The 13,298-nt window shown below is 44.5% G+C and overlaps 1 protein-coding gene across 2 annotated transcripts in view; it reads left to right on the forward strand.

Moving 5' to 3' along the window:
- The window catches only part of UVRAG (UV radiation resistance associated), a 138,038-nt gene that overhangs the window by 88,506 nt on the left and 36,234 nt on the right, over positions 1-13,298 (forward strand). For both annotated transcript variants that reach the window (XM_063951244.1, XM_063951243.1), the window contains exon 13: positions 6,264-6,342. In XM_063951244.1, coding sequence (XP_063807314.1) covers positions 6,264-6,342 — 79 coding nt within the window. The remainder of the gene's footprint in view (positions 1-6,263; positions 6,343-13,298) is intronic.

Here is a 13,298-nt window from a genome sequence, read left to right on the forward strand (position 1 = left end):
GCCCCTCTGAGACTGTGAATGCTTAAACGCTGCAATATACACATGTAACAGACTGGCCTTCCTCTGCCGCGCTGTTGGGAGGGGTGGGGGTAGGTTTTACAGGGTGGTGGTGGGGTCCTTTGTCATTAAACATTCAGAACCTGTAACTTCCACTTCCTCAATGACATGGTTGGTGCACCAAAGCAATAGGAGAATAAATGCTGCCAACACAGGGCTCCGTTGCCTTCTTCTGGTTGCCGCTTGTAGTCACTGCAGAACCCCTTGGGGATGGGGACTTCTGAGACCCTCAGGGCTCCAGTGTTTTGCCTCCTTGATCTCCCAGTGGGCAGTGCGTGCCCTGCGTTCAGTTTAATTCAGAATGGGCCATTTATAAACTTGTGTGGCGCCGCTGCACTGCAGTTGCAAGCCAGCGCTGCAGTGCGTTTTGTCTGTCACTGTGCTGAACAGGAGCCCAAGGCCCCTCCAATGCACAAACAGGGGTGGCGGGATATTCCAGTACTACACCGCTCTGGTACTTATGCATCGGAACTTCGGCAATGACATAACATCGCCAGATATGCTCTAGCCCCCACCAGGGTAAGTGCTTGCATTTTATCTTCCACATAGGCTTAAACATTTTATGCATTACATATAAGTTGCTGCACTTTACGTTAAAACCTGTTCTGTAACGTGTGCAAGGTGCACAGGTAGGAGGGGTCTCCCCAAAGCAAGTTATATTTTCCGTGCAGCTTTGGATGCAAGAGTGTTTTCGGAGCACCCATCAGATAACCTAAAATGAGCAAAGGCCTGTTCACACAAGTTTGCTCACTGTTGTGGCAGTATAACGGCACTTTGTTTCCTGTGCAGCCACTACAATGTCACGCATCTCAGATTCTCCAGTAATGCAGAAAGCTTTCAGCCACTTTAATCCGCCTGCTAGTAAACGTACTTCAGTTTGCTATTCCCACATATCGTGTTCACTCTCGGCCATCCCCCCCCCCCCCCCCCCCCCTCCCTTGAAATAAATAAAATAAAATTACCGAAAGTGATGCTCGTCTGCCAAACTATGAAAATTACCTCAGTTTCAGTGATTTGATAATGGCTTTAATATGTTGGGATTTCAGTGATGTTTTCGTAGTCCAACACTTTGTCAAATTAAAATATGGGGGGAAGCAGCTGGAAATATGAAAAGGGTTGAGATTTATAGGGTTCTTGTCTTGTGTTAAAGGTTCCTGAAACACCTTTTACAGTCGCTTTAAAACCAGGCCGGACTGTGAGAACTTTGCAAGCTCAGCATTTATATACCAATTTGGGGAGCCGTCAGTCATTTACAGCCCTGTATATTCTCAGAACCCAAATCCAAGTTTCGGGAATTCCACGTAATATGCACCGAAAAATTCATTTTAATATAAAACCATATGTGTTGCATGAATTAAAACATATATGCAATTTTAAAACATTCCTTTAAAAAATTCTTTCATTTCTAGCGGATTAAATGTCATTTCTGCAAATTGAACAGGGTGAAAGGCAAGCTATAAGCAAGCAGAAATTAGTCTATAAAGTGTGTGTGTATATGTGTGTGTGTGTGTGTGTGTGTGTATGTATGTATGTGTATGTATATATATATATATATATATATATATAAAAGATCCCGGCACTCCTCTTGTAATCAATTTGTAGTGCTGCGGTGCCCTCCCAGAGGCAGAGTCCTCAATAAATATAATGGAGAATGAGGGCGGCACTCAAGCAGGCTGTTGCATGTGTAGAAAATCAGTTTAATAGATCCGACATGTTTCGGGGACTAGCCCCGTCCTCAGGGCCTTAACGTTAAGGCCCTGAGGACGGGGCTAGTCCCCGAAACATGTCGGATCTATTAAACTGATTTTCTACACATGCAACAGCCTGCTTGAGTGCCGCCCTCATTCTCCATTATATATATATATATATATATATATATATATATATATATATATATATATATATATATATATATATATATATATATATATATATATATATACAGGTTGAGTATCCCATATCCAAATATTCCAAAATACGGAATATTCCGAAATACGGACTTTTTTGAGTGAGATTGAGATAGTGAAACCTTTGTTTTCTGATGGCTCAATGTACACAAACCTTGTTTAATACTCAAAGTTATTAAAAATATTGTATTAAATGACCTTCAGGCTGTGTGTATAAGGTGTATATGAAACATAAATGAATTGTGTGACTGTAGACACACTTTGTTTAATGCACAGAGTTATAAAAAATATTGGCTAAAATGACCTTCAGGCTGTGTGTATAAGGTGTATATGTAACATAAATGCATTCTGTGCTTAGATTTAGGTCCCATCACCATGATATCTCATTATGGTATGCAATTATTCCAAAATACGGAAAAATCCGATATCCAAAATTCCTCTCGTCCCAAGCATTTTGGATAAGGGATACTCAACCTGTATATATATATTATAATGTGTATATATAAATATATGTATGTGTGTGTGTGTATATATATATATATATATATATATATATATATATATATATATATATATATATATATATATATATATATATATATATATATATAGATATATATATATATATATAGATATATATATATATATATATATAGATATAGAGATATATATATATATATATATATATATATATATATATATAATATCTCAGCAATGTTTAGCAGCGTAGGGTTGGCCGCCTACTAGCAGATAATACACCAGCATGTGCATTTCATCAAACGAGAAAAATCTTTCACTAAAAATGATTAATTATTCTGAAAATGGCTGAATATGTGTAGAGTCTGTCTTCAAAAGCCCTGTTTTTATTAAAGCGATTATATTTTGCTTGGCTCTTAGTTAAAGTTTTTTTTTTTTTTTTCCCTTAATACAAATATCTGGAGGAGCCAATGAGACTTGTGATTTGACAACATTCCAGAACACTTCAGCTCGTATTGCTGAATTATCGCAGAACAATGTAATTCCATATTCCGGGTCTTACGCAACATTCTTCTCGGCGCATGACAGCAAAGTCGCATCGTATGGCGTTGGCTTCGTGAGATCATTTTAGAAACCAAGTCGCTTAAATTCTTTTCTACTGTGTCTCAAGTTCAGATATTTTGGGAAGAGCTTTAAATATCCCAGTTGGAAGCGATCGCGGCTGTACGTGACAGCATAGGAAGCCTAGGGTATTAAGCTAAAGTGTTTGTACAGACAAGCGATTCCCAGTTCTTGGATGGTCGCATCTCATGAACACCGGACTTGCTATTTAAGGGGGTGAAGGGTCATGGAGAATTTTAAAAGCATTACATAATCACAATTCTACACGCTGAAGATTACGCAAAGGGGCTTTATTCTGGAAGGCCTGCTTTAATTCTGTTTTTGGAAATGATGAAAATCTGCATACTGTAGTGATTCTTTAAAAATAACAAGTTTATTCTTGTGCCTGAGAGGGACAAGTATCTGGCACATGTGGATCCAAAATAATTAAAAAATAGTGGATACTGGGGCAGATGTGTTAAAGTGGCAGTGCCATTTACCATTGCAGTGTAAAGTTAGTGCAAATCGCACTGTGTTTATCCAGCTGCAATACCTATGCCCACTCCCGCGGGGTCGGTATCGCAAGGAAAGATGGACTGTGCAGGCAAGTCACTCTTGACTATATTGTGTACAATCTAGTACAAAGTATAGTCATAATCGAAAGTACAGATAATCAAAATTGAGTCCACAAGATGGCACTTTCTACGCCATCTGTAACCGTCCGACTGCTGTCACTGGTTTTACCATATTACACTATTATACTTCACTAGTTATCAGCCCATCAACATGACGGAACAACGTAACAGTAATATCAGCGCCGGCAGCTGTGTGTGCCCGAACAGAGCAACAATTGAGTTGCTCTGTCGAGCGTCATCTAGTGGCCACCGGTACGCAAAACACTTGAATTCCCCCCATAAAGTTAAGGAGCAGCGTTAGCCTTTTTATTATATAGGATATTACAGTTGCTCTACTGTATATTGCTTGAAGCATTTCCATTTGTACTTTTATATTTTATTGGTTGTTTTTCCGAAACATACTGTTAAGTATTTTTCCTCAAATTCTCTTTTCCGTTTAAAGTTGGACTTACTGTAAATTGTATTATTGTACTACTTAATGCTCCCACTTACTTTAGGTAATAGATTCCCTTTGTGCATATGAATGCTCTCTTGCATTTTTGCCCCTGACTACCCTCCCTCCCTTTACCTCTATTTTCACACCTTTCTCATTTTTCACATCTTTCTTTTTCTTCACTTCCCCCCCTTTTTTTTTATTCATGAAAACTGAGATCTATTTCATGTTTTCTTTTCCCATGGCACCCCCTGTGGCCCGTAATTCTGTCTGTAGGCCCACACATCGTTTGTCCTAGGTGTGAACCCTTGCTTCTGCCCTGTAACACCCAATTAGTGGCTGGCTGCAAATCCGCAGAGATGCGCATATAAGCCTCAAACGCATGCGCCGTGCATAAAAATTGCAGATGCTGCTGCTTTCCATGTGTATCGTCCGTATCGGCCCTGGCGAACGCCAAACAAGTCGCCTTAATAATATAGAAATTGAACAGAATAAAAAAATTGCCTTTTTTTTTCTGATATAGCCAATAGAAGCAACACTTTCTAGTCTGCGCTAGTATTGAGCCTATTAAATCACCGTAGCTCTGCGGCTAGACTAGTTCTTAGCAATTTGATAGGCTGGATTGTGATGGAGTTGGAACCAGCCTTTGTATATGGGTGGTTCATCATTGAAGATGCAAAACCTACCCCTCATCTGAAAGGGTTAAGGAATTGCTGTATTAGTCATTGTATGAAAGTAAAAAATGCAGACATACTCAAACTTAACAGTTTGGCAGGATATCGTTATCTGGCTGAGTGGACAATAGGACACGGCTGTCATCTTATTTAAATACCAGAGCTCGCAATGCTTTTGACATTAATAGGCTTTAGCATTGTATTGCCTCAAATTAACGAGATATTTTGTGTTGTTAAATATTTGATATCCTGGTAGGCTGGCAAATTGCTGATTTCTGAAGAAATAAAGGATGCAAGCCATATGTTTCATGCAGAATTAAATCCAGCTGAGAGCATTTACGTTTGTGCAAAGTGATTGTTTGCTTTCCAGTGAGGGCTGCTTGACGGACAGGTGGCAGCGGAGCGCACTAAGCTGATTATTTCTTTCTGGGCATCTCAAAGTGGACTCCCTTGGAGAGGGGCCACTATACCGACCAGTTTATAAATCACCCGGTTTCACTGTAAAGATATTCAGATCTTTCAAATCTACAGACACCCCTTCATATATTTAAAGAACAATTTTATGAAGCCTTTACAGCGTAACATAACTGGCTCATAATTAGTCTCTGAACGTAGTATAAGCATTGGTGTTTCCATCATTATTTAGGCGGGTTTGCCACCTTCAGGCATCTTAGAACGTTGGTTGTTACCTGAAACTCTGACCTTCTCTGGGTTCCTCCTCAGTGTACAAAAGACCAGTCTCCCGTTTCCTGGATGCAATATCCAGAGGAAGAGTAATTCTAGTGGTTTTCACCATAGCCTTTATATCATCTAGGCAGAGGAAACCTAAATTGTACTTTGAAACAGAACATATACAAATGAGGGTGATGGAGGTATATAGACGTTATGCTGGTTGGGAAGGCTCCTGAGGACTTACAGTCTATGGGGAGAGGACAATGCTTAGGCAGTAGAAGCTAGAGAGACGCACAATGGTACCTGTAGAGGAAATAGTAACTGGTGAGGCTTAGGCTTTAGAGAAGAGGTGGGCGTTGAGCGTGCTTGGTAGACTGAAGGTTGAAAGGAGTGTCTGGCCAGGTGAGCTGGGGAGTCCATAAGGAGGGAGCTACACAGGAAAAGTCTTGTGGGAGCTGGTATTTGTAAGTACTGTAGATGTGGACCTGTAAGAGAGGACGATCAGTTTTGCCTTGCCATTTACCACAGATAGCAGTGTAGATGCATGGATGAGGAGAAGACTGGATAGAGGAGAATGGCTGAAGTCTTGGGTAACTTCTTGAGTGAGAATAGTAAAACAACTTATTGTGTGTCCCATTTGTGAACGTGCCTCACATTGTGAATGGTATAAAAGGAGCCTTTTGTTTTATGGTTGTAGCTGTGATTTAATGACATACAGTAATTGTGAGAGTGATCATTTTCAGGGCTTGCCTAACCTCATTTCAATCATCGCTAGACTGAATTTTTTTTTTTTCCATTTTCTTTCCAGGTTTCCTTTGTACCCCAAAGGAGGGGAGAAGCTGCAATTTGACTATGGAGTCTACCTTCTCAACAAGAACATTGCCCAGGTTTGTTGTAGAAGAAGTAAGAGCATAATATATTCTCAGGGCATATATAATATATTACAGGCACATAAGTGTTAAGGATGCTGTAAATAGTCATGTGAGGCAATCTACTAAGACTGATACAACAGCGGGGGCGTGGCCTAACTGGATATGGAGTAGGACGTGTTCTCCTAGCTCCCCAGCCTAAATTATCCTGAATGTATCCTGCTGCCCCTGTGTGATTGCCTAATTGGCCCTGTACGGCTGTTTGAACAACTGCTGACCGTTCTGGGCTTTGGTCTGGTGTGATCCTGTGCCCTGTCTCCCTGCAGTGAGCATTTGAAAGTGCCGTGCTGATCCTGACCTGTGTGCGGCCGGCGCCATCTTGGAGAGTGCAGGCCAGGACCTGTGCCCTTCTATTACCGCCTGGCCGGCTTGACCTACCCCACAGCTGGCGGGGGGACAGGCCGAGGTCCCTGCCACTTCATTTGTTCTGTGACCTGGCCCCTCTCCCTGCTGGACCGCTTGCCGCGGCTGTGCTGGCTGCGGGGAGCCGCCGGGCGCCATCTTGCGGTTGGTGGGGCGCGCGGATGGAGCTCTGCCACCCGCTCCTGACTGTCCTTGGCTTGATCTGAAGCTGCCTGTACTCCGGCTGGAGGGATCCACCGCTGTGTGTGCCCTGAACGCTGGCCCCCCTGAGTGCTGGACCACCGGCTGTGCTATCCATGATAATTTCCCGGGCGCCATCTTGTGGTTGGCGGCAGGCGCGGCTCTGCTCCTGCCCGCACCTCTCCTGCTGTTTGGGCTGCTGGAACTGGCTGGAGGCTGGAAGCCTAACCCTGCACTGCCTGGGAGAGCAGTATTGTGTATCTGAGAGTCCTTGTGGTGGGCTGCTTACCTCGCTGCTACGAATTAACACCGTTTACCCACGGGGCACTGCCACACCTGTGCCTCTCTTTTCTACTTGTCCAGAGATTTATAACGTAACCCTCGCTTATTTGGTCCTGATTTGTAAACCTGATGGTCCGCAACCGGCGTGCCTCTGCTGCGGGCCGCTTAGTGCAATTTGCTTGCGTGGTTTGGACACCGGCTCCCTCTGTGTCCTCCTCGCCATTGTCTGCCACTTCCTCCCCCTCCTCTCCCAACATGGCGGAGGTTGCTGAGGTTACCATGTCTCAACTGTTGCAAGCCATTACAGATTCTGAGAAACTGCTCGCGGGTAGAGTGGCGGAAGTGCATATCGATATCTCACTTATACGTCAAGATATGCAGAAACTCAGGGACAGAGTTGGGGAGACTGAGAACCGCATTTCTTCGTTGGAAGACTCCTGCACCCCTATCCCTGCCCGTCTCTCTTCCCTGGAAACAGAGATGTCTGCGTGCAAGCTTAAATTGATGGATATTGAAGGACGCCTCAGACGAAATAATGTTCGCTTTGTGGGCCTTCCCAAAAAGGCGGAGGGTTCTCAGCCAGAACAATTTCTGGAATCTTGGTTATTATCCACATTTGGCAAGGACTCGTTCACCCCGCAGTTTGCTGTTGAGAGGGCCCATCGGGTGCCCACTCGCCCCCTCCCACCGGGCGCACAACCCATGACATTTATTTCTAAGATTCTTCATTACAAGGGCAGGGATACTATTCTACGGCTCGCTAGGATTAAAGGCCCGCTGGAGCATGGCATTCAGAGGGTGGCTGGGTTTCAGGACTTTTTCGGCTGAGGTCCAGAAATCCCGTTCACAGTTTACACAGGTTAAACAGCGGCTTCGTGCTCTTCAACTTCAATATTCTATGTGCTGTATCCTGCACGACTTCGGGTGGTGTCTGGCAATCGCACACATTTCTTTGATACTCCGAGAGAAGCATCTGCCTGGATTGATCTGCAGCCTCAACTTCGTGCTGCTCCACCCTGAGGGACTATATATATATATATATATATATATATATATATATATATATATATATATATATATATATATAGCGTCCAGTGTAACTTCCGGCACTCTCTTAAAAGGTGACAACTTGCTGAGGTGCCTTCCTCATGGAGAAGTGATTCCCATCAGATAATGGAGCGAGGTAAGCAGGCGGCACTCATCAGACTGTATAAACGTGGTTACTTTATTGGCTAAAGGCTGACATGTTGTCTGGCCCTGAGGACGGAGAAGTTATCTCCGAAACATGTCGGCCTTTAGCCAATAAAGTAACCACGTTTATACAGTCTGATGAGTGCCGCCTGCTTACCTCGCTCCATTATATATATATATATATATATATATATATATATATATATATATATATATATATATATATATATATGATAGATTCAAGAGAGAGAAATTTTTTTTTTCCAAAATGAACTATCTGTGGGGCAGCTAAACCCCATAACCTTGAGGACATGAAGTCCCCAGCCTAACATCAGAAAACAATATGCCAATACCAAATAGTCAACGGCCCTGACAAAAGGCCTCCCTATAAAAATACAACATTCAAATAACAGAATATAATTGCTAGAAGAAGGCAACATGAACAGGAGACACATATAGAAATTAGTGATGAGCGGGTCCGGATCCTCGGGATCCGAACCCGCCCGAACTTCACCTTTTTTTGCACGGGTCCGAACAACTCTGATCCTCCCGCCTTGCTCGGTTAACCCGAGCACGCCCGAACGTAGTCATCCCGCGGTCGGATTCTCGCGAGATTCGTATTCTATATAAGGAGCCGCGCGTCGCCGCCATTTTTCACTCATGCATTGGAGATGATCGTGAGAGGACGTGGCTGGCGTCCTCTCAGTTTCTATGTTCAGTGTGCTGCAAATATCTGTGCTCAGTGTGCTGCAAATATCTGTGCTCAGTGTGCTGCAAATATCTGCTCGGTGTGCTGCAATATCTACGTTTTCTGCCTGAAAAACACTCCATATCTGTGCTCAGTGTGCTGCAAATATCTGTGCTCAGTGTGCTAATTGCTTTATTGTGGGGACTGGGGACCACCAGTATTATATAGTAGGAGGACAGTGCAGAGTTTTGCTGACCAGTGACCACCAGTATTATACGTTCTCTGCCTGAAAAACGCTCCATATCTGTGCTGCATTGTAGTGTATATAGTAGGAGGACAGTGCAGAATTTTGCTGACCACCAGTATAAAAAAAAAAAAATAAAAAAAAAAATATATATATATATATATATAGCAGTACGGTACAGTTGTCCACTGCTCTACCTACCTCTGTGTCGTCAAGTATACTATCCATCCATACCTGTGGTGCATTTCAGTTTTGCACAGTTTGCTGACCACCAGTATATAATATATAGCAGTACGGTACAGTAGGCCACTGCTCTACCTACCTCTGTGTCGTCAACTATACTATCCATTCATACCTGTGGTGCATTTCAGTTTTGCACAGTTTGCTGACCACCAGTATATAATATATAGCAGTACGGTACAGTAGGCCACTGCTCTACCTACCTCTGTGTCGTCAACTATACTGTCCATCCATACCTGTGGTGCATTTCAGTTGTGCGCAGTATATATAGTAGTAGGCCATTGCTATTGATATATTACTGGCATATAATTCCAAACATTAAAAAATGGAGAAGAAAAATGTGGAGGGTAAAATAGGGAAAGATCAAGATCCACTTCCACCTCGTGCTGAAGCTGCTGCCACTAGTCATGGCCGAGACAATGAAATGCCATCAACGTCGTCTGCCAAGGCCGATGCCCAATGTCATAGTAGAGAGCATGTAAAATCCAAAAAAATAAAGCTCAGTAAAATGACCCAAAAATCTAAATCAAAATCGTCTGAGGAGAAGCGTAAACTTGCCAATGTGCCATTTACGACACGGAGTGGCAAGGAACGGCTGAGGGCCTGGCCTATGTTCATGGCTAGTGGTTCAGCTTCACATGAGGATGGAAGCACTCATCCTCCTGCTAGAAAACTTAAAAGAGTTAAGATGGCAAAAGCACAGCAAAGAACTGTGCGTTCTTCTAAATCACAAATCCCCAAGGAGAGTCCAATTGTGTCGGTTGCGATGCCTGACCTTCCCAACACTGGATGGGAAGAGGTGGCGCCTTCCACCATTTGCACGCCCCCTGCAAGTGCTGGAAGGAGCACCCGCAGTCCAGTTCCTGATAGTCAAATTGAAGATGTCACTGTTGATGTACACCAGAATGAGGATATGGGTGTTGCTGGCGTTGGGGAGGAAATTGACAAGGAGGATTCTGATGGTGAGGTGGTTTGTTTAAGTCAGGCACCCGGGGAGACACCTGTTGTCCATGGGACGAATATGGCCATTAACATGCCTGGTCAAAATACAAAAAAAAAATCACCTCTTCAGTGTGGAATTATTTCAACAGAAATGCGGACAATTGGTGTCAAGCCGTGTGTTGCCTTTGTCAAGCTGTAATAAGTAGGGGTAAGGACGTTAACCACCTAGGAACATCCTCCCTTATACGTCACCTGGACCGCATTCATCAGAAGTCAGTGATAAGTTCAAAAACTTTGGATGACAGCGGAAGCAGTCCACGGACCACTAAATCCCTTCCTCTTGTAACCAAGCTCCTGCAAACCACACCACCAACTCCCTCAGTGTCAATTTCCTCCTTACACAGGAAAGTCAATAGTCCTGCAGGCCATGTCACTGTCAAGTCTGACGAGTCCTCTCCTGCCTGGGATTCCTCCGATGCATCCTTGAGTGTAACGCCTACTGCTGCTGGCGCTGCTGTTGTTGCTGCTGGGAGTCGATCGTCATCCCAGAGGGGAAGTCGGAAGACCACTTGTACTACTTCCAGTAAGCAATTGACTGTCCAACAGTCCTTTGCGAGGAAGATGAAATATCACAGCAGTCATCCTGCTGCAAAGCGGATAACTGAGGCCTTGGCAGCCTGGGCGGTGAGAAACGTGTTTCCAGTATCCACCGTTAATTCACAGGGAACTAGAGACTTGATTGAGGTACTGTGTCCCCGGTACCAAATACCATCTAGGTTCCATTTCTCTAGGCAGGCGATACCGAAAATGTACACAGACGTCAGAAAAAGTCACCAGTTTCCTAAAAAATGCAGTTGTACCCAATGTCCACTTAACCACGGACATGTGGACAAGTGGAGCAGAGCAGACTCAGGATTATATGACTGTGACAGCCCACTGGGTAGATGTATTACCTCCCGCAGCAAGAACAGCAGCGGCGGCACCAGTAGCAGCATCTCGCAAACGCCAACTCGTTCTTAGGCAGGCTACGCTTTGTATCACCGCTTTCCAGAAGAGGCACACAGCTGACAACCTCTTACGGAAACTGAGGAACATCATCGCAGAATGGCTTACCCCAATTGGACTCTCCTGGGGATTTGTGACATCGGACAACGCCACCAATATTGTGCGTGCATTACGTGTGGGCAAATTCCAGCACGTCCCATGTTTTGCACATACATTGAATTTGGTGGTGCAGAATTATTTAAAAAACGATAGGGGCGTCCAAGAGATGCTGACGGTGGCCCGAAGAATTGCGGGCCACTTTCGGCGTTCAGCCACCGCGTGCCGAAGACTGGAGCACCAGCAAACAGTCCTGAACCTGCCCTGCCATCATCTGAAGCAAGAGGTGGTAACGAGGTGGAATTCAACCCTTTATATGCTTCAGAGGATGGAGGAGCAGCAAAAGGCCATTCAAGCCTATACATCTGCCTACGATATAGGCAAAGGAGGGGGAAAGTACCTGACTCAAGCGCAGTGGAGAATGATTTCAACGTTGTGCAAAGGTTTTGCAACCCTTTGAACTTGCCACACGTGAAGTCAGTTCAGATACTGCCAGCCTGAGTCAGGTCATTCCCCTCATCAGGCTTTTGCAGAAGAAGCTGGAGAGATTGAAGGAGGAGCTAAAACAGAGCAATTCCGCTAGGCATGTGGGACTTGTGGATGGAGCCCTTAATTCGCTTAACCAGGATTCACGGGTGGTCAATCTGTTGAAGTCAGAGCACTACATTTTGGCCACCGTGCTCGATCCTAGATTTAAAACCTACGTTGTATATCTCTTTCCGGCAGACACAAGTCTGCAGAGGTTCAAAGACCTGCTGGTGAGAAAATTGTCAAGTCAAGCGGAACGTGACCCGTCAACAGCTCCTCCTTCACATTCTCCCGCAACTGGGGGTGCGAGGAAAAGGCTAAGAATTCCGAGCCCACCCGCTGGCGGTGATGCAGGGCAGTCTGGAGCGAGTGCTGACATCTGGTCCGGACTGAAGGACCTGCCAACGATTACTGACATGTCGTCTACTGTCACTGCATATGATTCTGTCACCATTGAAAGAATGGTGGTGAATTATATGAGTGACCGCATCCAAGTAGGCACGTCAGACAGTCCGTACGTATACTGGCAGGAAAAAGAGGCAATTTGGAGGCCCTTGCACAAACTGGCTTTATTTTACCTAAGTTGCCCCCCCTCCAGTGTGTAGGAGGGGGATGTACACAGTAAAAGAGGTGAGGAATCGGAGGAAGAGGAGGAGGTGGACATCTTGCCTCTGTAGAGCCAGTTTGTGCAAGGAGAGATTGATTGCTTTTTTTTTGGTGGGGGTCCAAACCAACCAGTCATTTCAGTCACAGTCGTGTGGCAGACCCTGTCGCTGAAATGATGGGTTTGTTAAAGTGTGCATGTCCTGTTTATACAACATAAGGGTGGGTGGGAGGGCCCAAGGACAATTCCATCTTGCACCTCTTTTTTCTTTCATTTTTCTTTGCATCATGTGCTCTTTGGGGATTATTTTTTGAAGTGCCATCCTGTCTGACACTGCAGTGCCACTCCTAGATGGGCCAGGTGTTTGTGTCGGCCACTTGTGTCGCTTAGCTTAGCCATCCAGCGACCTTGGTGCACCTCTTTTTTTTCTTTGCATCATGTGCTATTTGGGGACTATTTTTGGAAGTGCCATCCTGTCTGACACTGCAGTGCCACTCCTAGATGTGCCAGGTGTTTGTGTCGGCCACTTGGGTTGCTTAGCTTAGTCACAC

Source organism: Pseudophryne corroboree, chromosome 2 (genome assembly GCF_028390025.1).
Source record: "Pseudophryne corroboree isolate aPseCor3 chromosome 2, aPseCor3.hap2, whole genome shotgun sequence".
NCBI lineage: Eukaryota > Metazoa > Chordata > Amphibia > Anura > Myobatrachidae > Pseudophryne > Pseudophryne corroboree.